Here is a 17446-nt window from a genome sequence, read left to right as displayed (position 1 = left end):
GATATCAGAGAAAGGTCTCATGATGAAGCACCGAGGCCTGCAAGCACAAAGGAAAATGTTACAATTATTTACGACTTAATCTAAGTACATGATAGAGGGGCATTCGAAGTTACCCGATTTAACGTCTGTTGAGATTCATTGAACAGGAAGGGCGCTTCTACCTCATTCATCTTGGCTTGATCCTTTTTGGTCACCAGGCACCGAAGATAACTGGAAATCCCCATGGGGGCAGAGAGAACCCGGGAATCCTCCATAATGGACATAATGATTAACCGCTTCCGGGTAGGATCTGCACTCGGAGCTGGGAATTGGTTTACTAATTTCGGACTTGAAGAAGACCCGCCAGCTCCTGGAGACGGTATCTTCTTTGGTACCAGTAAGTCACCCAACCCGGTGACGTCCTCTTAGGCAGTACAATCCAAGCCATCGAAGAAGCTGTTAAAAGAATCTGCTGCTCCTTGGGGGCCCTCGCTGAGGTGACCTTTCAGTGTCTGAGCCTAGTTTATCATAGAATCGGTGAATTAAGGCAACCTGGAGAGATCTATCACCCTAAGTGCATCTTTCGGTACATTATCTTCTGCCCGAGAAGTACCAGCCATGGTCTCTTTTTCGACCTCCCTAGCTCGGGGCAAAACGGCCTCGACCCTCCCAAGTTCTGAGGCCTCGGCCACTACCTCTTCATCGGCCCCCCTGGTTCGAGGCAACGCGGTACCGCTTCTCACGCGGGTCACCAATTCTGAGTTTTCTTTTTCTTCTTAGGACTCATTCCTCAACTGCTGGAGTGAGTCCGATGGGAGCTCTCAGGCGCTGGTACTTTCTTTGGATGTACGCGCCAACCGCCTCTTCAGTTTCTTCTGCTCCTAGCTCGGGGATCTCGGAGCTTTTCTTCTTTTCTTCTCTTTATCATGCTTCGGAGCAGGGGGCTCGGTGAAAATGTCATCATCACCGGACGAAGGCCTCATTTCAATATCTTTTGGTAAACCTGCAAAGGGGAAAGTAAAACAAGTTAGAAATCGACGATGTGAAAGTAAAGTCAAACATGACCTAAAGAAAAAATCTCACCATGAGAACGGGCCTCCCAACGACCCTTCGAAAGCTCACGCCATGAGCGCTCAGAGTAAGATCTATGTGTTGTGATATCCTCGACCCACTCCTTGAGTCAAGGAATTGCATCTGGCATCCGAGCAACAACTGCATCATCACAAAATATCGATGAGAAGGGAGGAAAAGGAAAAGCGATAAAAGAAATCTTAAAGGCAAGGTTATACTTATGTTTCATGTTCCATTTCTCAGGAAATGGCATATCCTCGGCCAGAATTAAATCTGAAGTCTTCACTCTAACGAATCAGCCCAACCAGGCTCGGTCTCGATCCTCATCAATGCTCGAGAATGGGGCCTTACTGGCCCGACATACGAGCTTGATTAATCCCCCTCGATAGAGTCGGGGACTATACATGCACATAAGGTGGTCGATGGTGAAGACACACCCCTCGAGTTTGCTCACGAAGAAGCAAAGGAGAATTACAATCCTCCAAAACGAAGGATGAATCTGTCCGAGAGTCACCTCATACCTTTTGCAAAAGGCTATAATAACTGGATCTAAAGGACCCAACGTGAAGGAGTAAGTGTAAACACTTAAATAATCCTCCATGTGGGTGGTGATCGCTTCCTCAGGCAAAGGAACCACCACGTGCTTATCAAACCAGTTGCAGTCCTCCCTGACTTTAGCGAGGACATTGTCGGTGACAGAACATATGTATCTCGAGACCGGTTCGCACCGACCCGGTACCGAGGAGATTTTATCAACCTTGAAATTGATTCCGATTGGGCATCCCATAGGAACGAACATCTTTAGGAGCGGAACCAAAGCATTGCTAAAATTAGTCATCGACACCACCAGATTTTCCCTTAATTTTATCGAAGTCATAACCGGTCCCGGTCATAACGGTCTCAAGGAATATATTGCCAGCTTATCCGACAGGGGTCCAAAATTCCCGTAACTAACCGGGCATTATGGCGAAAATCACGGAATATACCAAAAAGGGGACCAACGGTCAACAAATCAAAGGCCTTTTTATCTTTTATGGAATAATAAAATAATACTTGAAAAGTAGGTTCCCCTAATATATAAAGGGGGTCTCACAATTCATGAAGGACATTGTAACATACACTCATAAGCAATACATTACCGTTATCCTCTAAATTCTTATTTCTTTGATATCTTGGTGTCAATCAAAGTACATTCGACGATGGTCAACTTTTCTTGGCCAAAACTATCCAATCCGTGTGATTTGCAGTTAATTTATCGTTATTTATTTCAATTGCAACATAATTTATCGCTTTGTATCAAGTTAATCCGCATATCTTTTAAATCACTAACAAATTCAATTGTTATCTGATTTTGAGGATAAGCAGTATGAATGAATGAATAACCGTATGATCAGTTCATTAAGGACAACTGTCTACACAAGAAAAATGTATGAATGAATTCCTGAAGAAGTTAGATATTGCTGAAGCCTATCTTCAGTACTAATTACGTGGAACAGAGTAGAAAACGTAGTAAAGAAGCACTTAAATATTCTCGTACGCATATAATGTGTGTGGATGGAAATCGAAAAACAAATATAAGTAGGGAAAAGGTCTCTTGAAACTGTATCGATCTAGTATTACAACTCATTTATATCGATCTATTATCACAACTCATTTGGTATATAGATTTGGTTTTGGAGTTGTGAATATTACAACAATATACTTTCTCTGTCCCAATTTATAGTTGCTTAATTTATATTATTTAGAGTGGTGTCAATTTATTGTATACATACATATTCGTTTAGGAAAATATTTATTCACATGTAAATTTAATGAATTGTTTCGACGAATATTGTATCAAATGACACCTATCTCCTCATGAAGCTGATAACGTATATAAGCTATCCCTTCGTCAGAAATATAGATGCATCTTAGCTTCCCCCAAAACTGACATTGCCATTTTATTTTCTCCACAAAACAATTAAATCACTATCGCTTCTAATATTTTCTCCAGTACTTATTGAATAAAAGTGTTGATCTCTTTATCTCTTCTCTGTTTTCCTCCTCTCAAGTATGATTCAAAGTCACATAACTTTTGGAGTTGTGGCAAAAGTATTCTAGGTCATGACTTGCACTAAGGAAATGGCTTTTTTCCCTCCCAATTTCATGCTACTTACTCCTCACCAAAGTGACCATCAAGACTTCCAAGGCTTGTCAATTTTCTTACTTTTTTTTTATTTAAATTTCAGATGGAGTCTTGAAGCAACGGTAAAGTTGTCTTTGCATGATCTGTAGGTCACGGGTTCAAGTCGTGAAATCGATCATCAATACTTGTGTCAGGATAGTCTGCCTATATCCCTTATACCGGACTGTCTTATTCAAATTTACATTTTATACATAGGGGAGAAGTTCTTTTTTTTTTAAAAGAATTTTATAAATGGTTATTTTGATGCAGGTGTTGGTTCAATATTTCTAGGGAAAAGAACCATGTCATTTAGTGGGATGGAGGCTAATAATAACTGTGAGGAAAATCATGAAGAGGAAGATTTATGTGATGATGGTTTACATGAGGCAGCCAGGGAGAAGAAAATTAGAAGGCTTAATATGGAACAAGTGAAGACACTTGAGAAGAACTTTGAGTTAGGGAATAAACTTGAGCCAGAGAGGAAAATGCAGTTGGCTAGAGCTCTTGGCTTACAACCAAAGCAGATTGCCATTTGGTTCCAAAATAGGAGGGCAAGATGGAAAACCAAGCAATTGGAGAAAGACTATGATGTTCTCAAGAGACAGCTTGAAGCTGTCAAGGCAGAAAATGATTCCCTCTTAGCTCACAATCAGAAGCTTCATGCAAAGGTATGGCCAAATCAATGACACTATTTTTTTAAGAAAAAATTAAATTGATTATATATGATGTTCCGGTTTATGTTACACTATTCTTTTTTAATATTTTTTATAGAGAATGACATTTTTCTATATTTAGAAACAGTTTAATATTAACCTTCTCATTTTATTATTCTTAGTGACATAATTTCAACAAATATCATGGCATGTTTAAAATTGTATTTTTAAACTCTAAGTCTAGTCAAATAAGTTTAAATAAAATGAAACGAAGGAAGTATTAATATTCCAGATTTATAATAGACAGCTTATTTTCTTGGAGCTTTATGGAGAAAAAGTAAGAAAGTTTGAAAGGGTGTCTAGTCTTTGTTAAAACTTGAACAATAATGATGCCTCTTTCTGTTGTTGTTTGTTATAATATGCATATTGGCTACTTTGGTGAAATATTGAACCTTTTTTCTCTGCTAGTGGATTCCAAAGTCCAAACCATGATGTGCATGTTTTTCAGCGGAAAAGAATAATGTTTTTCCCCATGTTCCCTTTTAGTTGATTCACTGCGTCAGTATCAATCTTTCTTTAGATCAGATTCATACTGTTAGGGGTTGTTTGGCATGAGTTATAAAAAGGTATAGTGCTGGTATAAAAATTTAATATCATCTTAATACTTTGTTTGGTTAGCAAATTTAATATAAGTTATCCCGAGATTAAAATTAGTACCGGGATAACTTATACCTTGTAGAGAGGGGGGTAATTAGTGCCGAGATAACTTATACATTCTTTATAGAAATTATGCAATTGCCATTTTTAATACAACATACCAAACAGTGGATAAAATACAATCTCAGCATAACTAATCCCACCATAACTTATCCAAATATAACGTATCCCGGTATAAGCCGTATTCAAACCAAACAATCCCTTAATGTGTTATTATTGATTAGTCCATTAAATAATTAATTAAATTACGTGGCTGCAGATAATGGCACTAAAAAGTGGAGAGCAGCCAACAGAATTATCAATCAACTTGAACAAGGAAACAGAAGGTTCAAGCAGTGAAAATAGCTCAGAAATGATGAAGCTAGATAGCACAATGACAGCTGCAGCCATTGACGGCCCATTAATATTAGTATCCACTGCTCATCAGCCAATTACTAGGGGCAGCAGACTCTTGTTCCCACCCCCGGTGAGGCCTAATGGGGTAGCACAGCTCTTCCAAAGACAACAAGTGCTACAGAGCGATATGAAATTAATGGACCAAACTGTCAAACAAGAAACTTTATCCAATATGTTTGTCGATGACCAATCACCTGGATTTTGGCCATGGCTCGAGCAACCACATTTTAATTAATTTTTTGAAAAATATATTCGTGATTTACAGCTTGGCGATTATTTTCTTTTTATTTTTCTTTTTGGTGTATTAGAATGTTGTATAGAGTAATCAATTGCATACCAAACTGATCATAGTGATGCAGTTTGGATGAATTATTATTTTATCGTAATTTTTTCACACATTTTTTAAAATACTTGAATTGTTAATTATTGTGATTTATAGTACTTTTTATGTAATTTTCATATATACAAATTTTATTTTTTTATAATTTTATGTCAGAATTCACGATTATTAGTAAAAAAAAAATTGACTCTTGAAATCCATCAATGCCTCACATAAATCAAGATGAATGGAGTTTTTAAATTAGGAAGCCTTTCCAGGTCTTTATGGAGGAATTGTAATATGCACAGAAAAGTGTCTTCTTCCTTTTAGGGAGTAAATTATTGTTAAACATTTCCGGCTTCATTAATCTAGAGGGGTTTTAAGATCAGGGGCGAACCCACCTTGTATGAAGGGGTTCAGTTGAACTCCCTTCATCCAAAAAATTAATTAATTTTACTTGCAAATTTTATTAAAAAAACATGAAAGGGATAAATACTAATGTACTTGAACCCATTTGACACAAGCAGAATTTGTAGAGCAACGGTCAAGTGGGTTCAAAATAAGTCCATGGTCGGCAGTTTGAATCTTTTCTAAGGCACTGAATTGAAGCATATTTTCTTTTAGCTTTGCCCCTTTTGTTAAATGTGTATTTTGAACACACATTTGAATTTATTTTCCACTTCATCACTTTTGTTATAGCCGTAGCCCGTAGGAGTATATTATTTTGTTTATTGTGGGCTTGTTGCCTTGCTGTTCCTTTTCTTGTCTTTCTTTTTATTCTTCTTTTTATGATTCCTCGCTATTCTTATTAAACTTTATTTTAGTTCAAAAAAATTTAAAGCTTTCTACAAAGTGAATTTTGGTTCTCTTTGTCATAAGTTTTACTAAAAGAATGAGAGTGCTTTATTGAAATTACTTGTAATCTTTTAATTTAATTTAGTTTAGTTTAGATTGAAATTGTTAACTTGTGTTATTGTTTACCGAAAAAATCGGATAACATTAGATTTTGTGTTTGGTTCTAAGGATATGCGATACAATTCGATATAAATCATGTAGAGAAAAAGAGATATGTATATTCTTGACTGTGAAAATGCAAATAGTGGGCAATAAGAATGAATGAGATAAAGTAAAGCGAACACAAAGGGATATCTTTCAATCTAAGAAGTGATTTTTTGTCTCTTCCTCGATTCCTGCCAAGATTCTCTCCCCTAGTGCGGTTGCAACGGCTCCTGTCTGCGAGCTCGATACTGGCTCGAGCTCGGTATTAGGTCGAGCCCTCAACCTTGGTTCGAGTTCGACATTCGGGGTGAGTGTCAATCGATCTGTACATCTCCGACAACCTTCACGTTACCTTGCAGTTCGATTTGGTCATGGGCTCGATAATGATACAGAGCCGATTCCTCGTTCGGTCTTGGAGCTCGAGGCTTTTTTGTTCTATCCTCGGAACTCGTCTCGAGCTCTCACTTCGATCTCTTACCATTCAAACTCGATCAAACGTACGGAGGCCGAAATTTATTTCGACCGTATACAGATAGTCCCCTCATTTCTCAGGAAGAATGTGGTGAGAAGCGATATGATTTTCGACGGCTCGATCGGATTATAAGCTGACGTTTTCACTGGGCTCGATCATGACGTACGTGATAACTGTCCCGTCGATTTAGTCTTTCAAGGTATTTAATGCACGTCAGATGGTGGTCGGTCACCGCTGATACTGAACCGCCACGGTATAAACCTATAAATAACCCTTCCATTTATCATTTACCACTTTTACATCTTCAATCTCCCAAATTTTCTTACTCTTTCTGCCTCTATTTTGCCGCTTGTAGAGCCACTTTCATCAGCGTTTGGCACCATCAACCTTTCATCTTCATTTGCTTTTATTTCTCTTACATCAATGGCAAAAACTTCAAAAATCTTACCTCAGAAGGAGAAAGCTTCCTCTTCACGGTCGTCCGGCGATAAGGCGCCGGTAGAGCTGCCTCCCCACGAGTATGTTCCTGGCCCGTGTACTTTGAAGATCGATTTTAAGGTTGAAAATACTTCGTCGGTTCCGGGTCGATGTGAGCATGTATCGATGTACATGTGCTCGATAACAGAGGGCCATCTCGAGGCTGTGAGGAAAGACTGTAACTGGGGTCCCGAGGTTGTGTTTCAAATTTCCTCTCCCGAAGAGAGCGTCATCACTCATGTGGAGGGGTTTTTAAGTGTTTATACTTACCCCTTCACGTTGGGTCCTGTCGACCCTGTGATCATTGATTTTTGCAAAAGATATCAGGTCACCCTCGGTCAAATTCAACCTTCTCTTCCGACCTTTTCTGAGGAGGCGTTAAAGGAAATTCAAAAATTGAAGACCCCCGATATGGGCGGAGGCTCTAGTGTAGGGGACCCTTTTCGGGATTGCTTTACTGGAGTCGATGATGCCTCCGATATTAGTGACGCTTCTATTCTCCTAGAAGAGGCTCAATGTTTCATTTCTCGGGTAATGATTTTACTGAGCTAGGTTTCTTCGTTCTTTTCTAAACTTGACTTGTGTTTTTTTCCTACTGTACAGGCCATTAACAAGTTTTGAGTCGATCTCAGCTAGTGTGAGGTCGAGCTTCAGAAGGTCTTGGGGGAGAGAGATGCTCTGCGGCTTCTTTGCAGCCAAAAGGATGGGGTTATAAAGGACCTCCAATTAGATTTAGCTAAGGCTCGTGAAGAAGAGGCCGAACTAGATAAGTAGGTGAGCCTCGTTCTGTTAGAGTGTGGGTTTGACCTAACTGTGGAAGCTAACCCTTCGTTATCTCAGCTGCAGCAAAAGGTTGAAAAGATCGGGTTGCTTCGGGAAGAAGTCGATCAAATCAAGGCCGAATATGACCGGTGGAAGGAGACTATCGACCGCCTGGCTACAGAAAAAGAAACCATCTTGGCCAAATTATTATCGGCCGATGTTCAGTTTCGAAGCGTCAAGCAAAAAGGTTCGGCTCAAGCCAAGAGGATCGAGGAGCTTGAAACAAGGCTTGCTGAGGCCAAGGCGGAGATTGAGTCGTCGAAAGTCACGGTGGACAAGTCCATTGCCCGCTGTTATATCTATTATTTATGGAATAAAGGTTTAATTAATTTACAACTAGACGCAGGACTGGTTTTTTGTTTTTCAATGTTTTCCTTTCTCTCATTTTATGGGAAGTATTGCTTGAAATTGGAGAGAGTATCAAGCACACATTTCAAGATTGAGGAAAAGAGGACAAATTAGGTAAGTGGACAGTAGAAGAAAACAAGGGGTCGGAAATGGTCATTGTCGTGACTCGTGAAGGGGACGTTAGCAAACTTTGTGCTGACAATTGACAATGAAAAAAGTTACTTACTATGATATATATCTCTCATCTATAAGCAACAAGGAAGGGTAAAAGGAAAATGAAGATGCCTACAATCTCTCTTTTAGTTTGTATCTACCACTATGGTTTTTCTTTCACCGTGGTAAATTTAGTATAGGATGATTGAATTTTCATATTCTTGAGCTTGGGCTACAAAAATGTAAAACGTTTTAGTAAAAACACTTCAACATAATGAGCTTATTTGACATGAATCTAAAGTAGTCAAATCAGTAAATTTCATGTGGTCTAAGGAGAATTTAAGAGGGTCACAAGGTTACTTCTTTTGTGACTTTTAATTTATCCATACAATCCTGATTTTTTTTTTCCCTCCAATTTCATTTCTTTCTCAAATAGCTGACCCCCCATAATATTTTACTGATTTATTTAGCAAGGCCCCAAAACAAAAAGGATGGGTCCAGTACTGTAAAGTCCATAAGTGAATGTCTATGTTTAGAGAGTTAGCCCCAATGATTATTGGTCTTATAAAATGTGCTTTAATCACTTTACACGAGCAACCTCGAAATTAGATCCGAATGTCTCTGTTCTAAAGGTAATTTTGCAAATACTTGCAGGCTGTAGCATAAAATAATTTTCTTTGTTTTGTTCTTGTGAAGAAATTCTTTAGATTACTTAAAGAAGCCGTTGACAGAATTAGGCAGCCATTTGAGAATCTAAAAGATAATTCGTGCAATAATTCCATGTTATTGGACATCACATGCTACCTTTTATGCTGCAAATCCACAAGGCTAAGATTCTGATACTTCCAATAATAATATATTCCAACATGTTCTGCTAACTAGTTGTAGTTGCATGTATATGTTTCTTAAAGTCCTCAATATATCCTCCATGCACATGCTCTCTTATATATGTAGGCCTCTATTTAACATTTAAATATTCTTGCAAAATTTCGAACAGATTAAGAAGAAAAAGATTCTAATATCCAGAATTGCAATGAAATGCCAAATTATCCAGCCATGAGACAGAGATAATTTACCCCTCTTTCACATGATTTGATAACTATTAAAGGAGTTTATATTTTTAAAAAGGAAAAGGAGAATGTCTGATTCACTTATAAGAACTACTATATATCGTTCTTATTATAATTGAAAATTTTACATTCTACAATAACGTCAAGAATTGGATAACAAAAAAAATTAAAGTGAGTGATAGAAATAATACAATGATATGATCTTTTATTGCCAAATTTTTATTTTTGCAGGCAAATATTTTCATGAATGGGAGCCTTGGCGTGACGGGTAAAGTTGTTGTTATGTGATTAGGAGGTCACGGGTTCGAGCTGTGAAAATAACCTCTTGGAGAAATGTAGGGTAAGGCTAGACCCTTGTGGTTCGGCCCTTCTCCGAACCCCGCGCACAGTGAAAGTTTATTGCACCGGACTGCCCTTTTTAGGCTCTATCATATACAAGGGTGTTCTGGCCATATTTCTACAACTGTGTCAACCAAAGTGGAAGCTTATTGTTTTGCAAGAACTACTCAGATTTAGCAGCAAGGGTAAACAAAGATACCAAAGCAAAAGCCGCTCCACCAAATGAAACAGCTTATGTTTCAATAGATTTGACAAAACAAACTGAAGAATAATTATGTGACATTTTGAACAAGATCCATAGTTCCACGTACATGATGAGCTAGGGGAGTAGTTATCATTTTCCCGGTATGCTAAATGCTAAGTTACTTGAGGTATAACTATTGCAAGATATATATATATATATATACCATAGTTCCACGTACATGATGAGCTAGGGGAGTAGTTATCATTTTCCCGGTATGCTAAATGCTAAGTTACTTGAGGTATAACTATTGCAAGATATATATATATATATATATATATACACATATACATATATATAACTCTTACTTATATACTACTAGAAAATTACCCAATTTCGTTCATGAAAACCGACCAATATCGATCGGAATTTGAGTAAAAGCGACCGATTTCCGACCGCTTTTAATTAGTCGGAACAATAATGGTCGCTAAGGTGTTGCGACCGAAATCGGTCAAAATTTTCCGACAGAAAACGGTCGTTTTTTTTTATTTTTCAAATAGCGACCGACATCGGTCGGAATTTTAAATATATTATAATTAACAATTATTTGTAAATTTGTAAATTGTAATAAACCGATCAAAATCGGTCGGTACTAAAAAAAAATTAAAAAGACATTTCCGACCGACTTCGGTCGAAAATTTCAAGATTCTGCAGAATTCATTTGAAATTTCCGACCGAACTCGGTTGGAAGTTTTGAATTTCTGGAAAGAGAATGAGATATCCGACTGACTTCGGTCGATTTTCTTGGTAAAAATCAGGTAGAATATGCATGCTTTTAAGCTACACCACCTGCCAATTACAACCAATATTCATCCTATAATGGCAGCATTACATTGCTACCATTCAACCATAATTAACCAATAACACCAACAATTAACCAACAATAACCACAACAACAACAATTAACCAACAATAACGCTAATAACAACAACGCCAACCACAACAACAACTATACAAATGTTCAATAACAAAATAATATCAACAATACAATCATCATTCAAAACTATTCCCAACTAAATATTCACAAGTTCAAGACTTTGTTTAGCAATACACACCATTCAATGAGTGTTTGTATTGCATCATTTCTATCTTCACTACTAGAAGCTTCATCGCCGGCATGGTTCGAAGGATCAGGACGAGAAGGATTAGCATCTGGGGAACGCTCACGAGACCGGGGAATGGGGAAAGCACCACTAGCAAGAAGATTGGCCAACTAATCTTGAAGGAGATTAAATTGTTGGTCCCTCTTTTCTAGCTGAACTTGAAGGATATCAAATTGTTCATCTCTCTTTTGCTCTCTAACCTTTGTCTCTTCAAGCTTTGCGATCTTTCTCCATAGACGAAAGAGTCGACCTATCAATTGTCTCGCCTTAGGCGGAAGTCCCTATACCTTGCAATCCAGCCATGTAGCGCCGAAATGATCTCTCTGGAAGGCCGTATGCTATCTCATTTTTAGTAATTTAAACACACACACACACGCACACACACACACACACACACATATATATATATATATATATATATATATATATATATATATATATATATATACACACACACTAAGTGCATAGTATATAAGATATATTCGATATATATATAGAGAGAGAGAAAGAGAGAGCTTATCGTATATAGCTTTTATATATATATAGTTTTATAACATATGTATACATATTAATGCTATATTAACATATTATAACATATTAAACTTAAGTTGTTGTTGCTAAAACTTAAGTAATAATATAGCTTTTAATACATATATGTATATATACATACAAAGATAGGATATAATGTCCATATAAAAGTAATTTAAAAAAATACATACCCGCACACACGCACACACATATAGTGTATATATATATATATATCGAATACTATACTTGTTTGTTTTTATATAAATCAACATCTTGTTTGTTTAACAAATAAATAGTCTGTTCAGACGAGTTTAAAGCTAAAGATTGCTCAATAGTTTTTATCAATTGTTTTGAAGATAATTTATCAAACCATCCATAATCATAAATTGTTCTAATTGGGACTTTAGGAATTGTCCATTTATTTAATAAATCAAGATTTTGAGGCATATCTACCTCTTCAAGTCTAGTATTTTTCGTACTAGTTTCTCCCAAATTCATATTAAGAAAAACATATCTATACTGAATATTTCAGATCTATCTCATAAATACCATGAAAGTTCCTAGGCTGTAATACCATTTAACAGGATCGAGTAGGTTGGCGGTAGTCTGCACGGCCATCCAGATCTAGCTAAATTGTACCCTTTTGTATTGGATATATAAGAACCAAAATATACAAGAATTTCGTATAGCTTGATGACTGTATAGAAGCGTTATCCTTTTACCCAAGCAAGGGGCCTGTCCAGGTCTAATACATACTCGTATTGAGCTCTTTTGTATAGCGGTTCTAACCGTGAAAAAGGATGCATATTCTTAACATCTTTAACGGGCTTAGGTCCACGACTTGCTAGACGGATCCACTAAGGCAAAGCCAATAAGAGTAGTACTAGATCCGACTGTACCACCATCTCGGAACCAAGCCAAAAAACTATATAAAAATTCCTTTATATTTTGATAGAGACCAGATCTTTCATGGTGTATATAGGAGAGAAGTTAGATATTCAACATAGATATAAAATTTCTTAGCCGGACATAGTCACGGCTAGAGGGGAGAGACTTGAAATATCTAACAAAATAAAATAAATACCTCTTAAGGCCGAAATGCAATGCCTGAGTTCGATGAACGGGAAATTTTATTTACTTCAGGAAAAAAAGTGCAAGAGAGTAATTACAATAAAGAGAGAGGGAGATTTATAAAAGAGAGAGAGAGAGAGTTTGGCTGATACCTTCTCTCAAATGAATGCGCCTATAAATAAGAAGAAAAAGAATCTTAAAACAGTAAAAGAGGGTCCCACATTCTGGTCCATGTACAGTGTTTCTACTATACAAATAGTATTTGTACTGTTAAAACAGTGTATCTACAATTGAGCGGGGTCCCCGGCGGCTTCACTATGCTGTAGGTCCTGGGCGGCTATTACTGTAGTTGACCACAAATATCACAATCGAGGTTGTTTTTCTAACTCCTTCATCCTTTGGAGGAATTCTTCCGCATTTTGTATAGTATCCTCAGATAATATCTTTTCTGATTCAATAGGCTGAGAATCATCAATATCATCATTGCTAGTCTCACTCCGCATCAAAGTGTCAGATTTTTCATATTGGCTGATAGAGCGAAGCAAATTTCTTTTTACTTCTTCCAGATAATCATTTCATCTTTATCTCCTTCTTGAAAAGAGATTCTTCTGGCAATGTGCCGAACTGAGCTATCATCAATTATTTCTTTTTGGGTTTATTGGAATATTCTTGGGTTTTTATTTTAATGGAATCCAAGAGTTCTTGACTGTATAACATCTTTGTTTTGGGATCTTTTTTCATCAATTTATCCCAGAAATTATTATAAAAGGTCCTGTATAAACAAGGAATTTGTTCTTCAGTGAATCCCAACTCTGGAGTCCACTTATGAATCCATGGAATAGAAAATTCTAGAAAGAAATATATTTGGTCAATTTTTTCTAAATAACATATGTGATCTGTGTGATATAACTCATTTAAATTTGGTGAAACTTTTGTCCATTCTTTGTATAACATAAGAAATGGATCATGTAATATTCTGACTGTTGGACCGTGGTATGACCATGTCACGACCCGAAATTTTCCACCGACGGGACCGTGATGGTGCCTAACATTTCACTTGTCAGGCAAGCCAACGTTAGAGAATCATTAAACCATTTCCTTATTTCGATTCAATAAATAATAATAATTAACTCAAATGAAATGTAATAAGTGCGAAATATCATAAAACTGAATTAATTACTACCACCTGGATCTGGAGTCACAATTCACGAGCATTCTAGAATTTACTACAAGTAATAGTCTGAAAGAAATACAACTGTCTGAATGAAAGAAAACAGTAGGACATAAAAGATAGACGGGGACTTCAAGGTCTGTGGACGCTGACAGATCTACCTTGAATCTCCAGACAGCGGACCAGTAGCAAATCTCGATCAACCTGAGCCGGTATCAAAATCTGCACAGAAAGTGCAGAGTGCAGCATCAGTACAACCAACCCCATGTACTGGTAAGTATCGAGCCTAACCTCGACGAAGTAGTGACGAGGCTAAGGCAAGACACCTACAATCAACCTGTACAATTTAACAGTGTATATGCAAATAACAGAAATGAAGAACTAAACAGAAAATGTCGGGAGGGGAACATACTGAGAGAAATACAAGATAAAGAACTACAACATAATGATCACCAGAGCAGTCAATATACCATGAATCAGCAGGAATAGTGAATAAAGTAAGAAAATATGCACGGCATCACCCTTCGTGCTTTTACTCTCAATCTTACCATAAAATCAATAGAAACGGCACGGCATCACCCTTCGTGCATTAACTCTCATATCATGGCACGGCATTACCCTTCGTGCATTAACACTCACAATATGGCACGGCATCACCCTTGATTAGTTTACGCTCTTTCCTTCCATGTACACTATTCATTTGTGTTTTGCCTCTTTTTCTTTTTTGAGTGAAAGCGCCTACGCTAATCAGAACCAAAGATAATCACCAAATCACTATTATCGATTGATTTTATGATTGAAATAAAATATAATTGATTTTACTAGTTTAGTTACTTCATAATAAAAAATAGTGACTTGGTGGTTATCCCTTTACTAATTTAGTTACTTCATAATAAAAAATAGTGACTTGGTGGTTATCCTTTTACTAGTTTAGTTACTTCATAAGCAGAGGCGTATCCACGTTAAGAATCTTGGGGCACGTGAACCCATCCTGCTTGCAAATAAAAGTAGATTTCCGGTTTTAAAATTTCCCATGTTTTGCTATACAGAGCAGAAGGCACCCATGGTCAAATTTGGCATTTGGTGCCTCAGTTTGAGACAATTGCCACATATGATACTAAGTAGGCGTTTGGACATAAATTTCAAGATTTGTTTTTTAAATTTGAAATTTCACTAAAATTTGATTTGAAAATTAAGTTGTGTTTGGTTATAATTTTTGTAATATATTTGAATCTGCTTTTTTCAAAACCATGAAACATGATTTATACACCACAATTTGTAAAAAAAATATCAAAATCACTCCGACTTAATTATCCTACTTGAAACAAACAATCAAATATGCTGATTGTTTAACTGTACGAACAATATCTAATGGAAATTGTAGTGGCTTCTTCAGGTAAAAGTATAAATTGTAGATCTCAACAGTGGATAGTGGATGTCAAAATATAGTCCAAGGCCACTCAATCAGATGGTAGGTAGTTGTAGGTGTTACCTAGGTTGAATAACTGATTGGGGTCCTTTTATAAATTTTAAAAATATAGGGTAAATTTATAAAATTTAAAAATACCAACTTTCCAATTTTTCAATTGAAAAACTAGTTCACAACAGTTTTTCAAATTCCAAAATGCATTTTCAAATTGGATTTGAAAAAATATAAAATTTTCATAACCAAACACTGTTTTGAAGAAAAAAAATCTTATGTCCAAACGGGCTCTAAGTTTTTTGCTCGGCTTTTCTTCTATTTTTTCCATTATATTTTTTTCTTTTGTCTTTTCTTATCATTTTTTTGTTCTTTGATTCTCTCCTTGATTGCAACCGATTTCAACCCAATTTATTCTTCATGGTATACGATAAATTTAAAAAATTAGAGATTAGCTATTAATTACTTCTAATTAAGTTTTATTTTTATTTTAAACCATTATAAATTTGTTTCACTATTATAATAACAAAAGAAAATAATTTATGTGAGTGCATGTAAGATCTATTCTAAGTTTTACAAAGAGACTTGCTTAATTATTTTTATTCCAATCAAATTATTGCTTAATTTCTTCCAGTCAAATTGTTGAACTTCTATCTCCAATTTCCTTTAGAACGGAATATAGCTTCTTCTTCTTTTTTGTAAGCAATTCACATATAAAGAAGTAACCATATGCTCCAAGGCTTTTTGATATTTTCGTGCTTCTTTTTATTCTAAAACTTGGACCAGTTTTAGTTTTAACGGCATTAATACTTGTACAAAGTATAATTGATAATATTAATCAAAAACTAAATTTAATTTAGCAAGATTATAGTTAATTATCTCTTTGAATAATATTTTTAAAGTTAATAATAGTCATAAAACACTAAATCTTTTTACGTTACTGACGTTATGATAAGCATTAATCTTACATCAAAGTTATATGTGCACCCATGATCTTAAAATCATAGATCCGCCTCTGGACTGATATCCTTCACCATCATCGTTTATATGTATAACTCAGTATATATACAGATAATCCTAATAGAAAAATACAGAGAAAAGTGCTCACAATGGAAAATACCCTTAATTACAAGGGTTATGCAAAGTCATCAGAAGAAAAGGGACAGAAGCCTAGCTTCCTGCTTGAGGAAATATGAGAAAAGAAAATATGTTTAGTTGAGTGAAATTGTTAAAACGTTTAAATTTGAAGGATTACCAACTGAGAAACGTGGTTCAAGATTTGCAATCTCTTCTCTTTACTTAGACGTCAAAGCTTATTTATGTCCATATCAATAATTGTCATAGACTATATAGTCCGACGTATATTCCACTAAAATCCTCCGGAAAATATCAAGTTTCATTTTCTACTATACGATAATTTATCGAAGGAGAATTATCACTACTGTTCCCGTTCTGCTTGTTTCACTTCTAGCAAAAAGATACCGCAAAATTCAGTTGCGAAGCGTGTAGGCTAATAGAAGGAAAAAAAATATTTAAAGAGAAAAGCACTAAATTGTACAAGACAAGACAAAATTTATATGGTTCGGTAACTTTTACCTACTCCACGGCCACACAAAGAATAGCTCTTTATTAATGAGAGAAGAAGAAGTGAGAATAATTTACAAATAAAAGAGGGATACCTGAAGAACGTCTACTGAAAAAAATTTCAGCAAATGTGAATACGCGGCAAAACGGCATCGCAAACTGCACGCCTGAATTCTTTCTTTCACTCCTTTTCACTCTCACTCCGTTTCATTATGTCGTTTTTTCTTCTCTCTTTCTTGTCTGATTGCTTCTTTTCTTTCTTTGACTTTTATTTTTCTCTTTCTTTTGCAAAGAAAAGGGTTTGCTCCCATCAAATTCAACCAGTTTTTGGACTTTTTTTGCTAACTCG

General features: G+C 36.2%; 1 protein-coding gene across 3 annotated transcripts; it reads left to right on the top strand.

Moving 5' to 3' along the window:
- The first annotated feature begins 2808 nt into the window (after positions 1–2808).
- Positions 2809–5421, top strand: LOC104086075 (homeobox-leucine zipper protein ATHB-13-like). 3 transcript variants are annotated; one of them, XM_009590235.4, is made up of 3 exons: positions 2809–3238; positions 3485–3882; positions 4844–5421. In XM_009590235.4, the coding sequence occupies exons 1-3, from the start codon at positions 3154–3156 to the stop codon at positions 5213–5215; spliced, it is 855 nt and encodes a 284-aa protein (XP_009588530.1). In that variant the 5' UTR covers positions 2809–3153; the 3' UTR covers positions 5216–5421. The 3 variants fall into 3 exon arrangements, with proteins under 3 accessions (XP_009588530.1, XP_070044565.1, XP_009588531.1); XM_070188464.1 differs by having other exon boundaries at positions 2813–3238; positions 3325–3882; XM_009590236.4 differs by having other exon boundaries at positions 2816–3150; positions 3279–3882.
- Positions 5422–17446: the final 12025 nt, after the last annotated feature.

The sequence above is a fragment of the Nicotiana tomentosiformis genome, chromosome 11 (genome assembly GCF_000390325.3).
Source record: "Nicotiana tomentosiformis chromosome 11, ASM39032v3, whole genome shotgun sequence".
In the NCBI taxonomy this organism is placed as follows: Eukaryota; Viridiplantae; Streptophyta; class Magnoliopsida; order Solanales; family Solanaceae; genus Nicotiana; species Nicotiana tomentosiformis.
Note: the sequence above shows the minus strand (reverse complement) of the source record. Positions and strands in the feature narration are given on the sequence as shown.

What these genes read in the sequence shown, in the direction of transcription:
- LOC104086075 (XM_009590235.4), top strand. Translation starts at nt 3,154, where the DNA reads ATGACTTGCACTAAGGAAATGGCTTTTTTCCCTCCCAATTTCATGCTA. An exon ending in TGACCATCAAGACTTCCAAG is followed by an intron (nt 3,239 to 3,484) that starts GCTTGTCAATTT and finishes ATTTTGATGCAG; the next exon opens with GTGTTGGTTCAATATTTCTA. An exon ending in ATCAGAAGCTTCATGCAAAG is followed by an intron (nt 3,883 to 4,843) that starts GTATGGCCAAAT and finishes ACGTGGCTGCAG; the next exon opens with ATAATGGCACTAAAAAGTGG.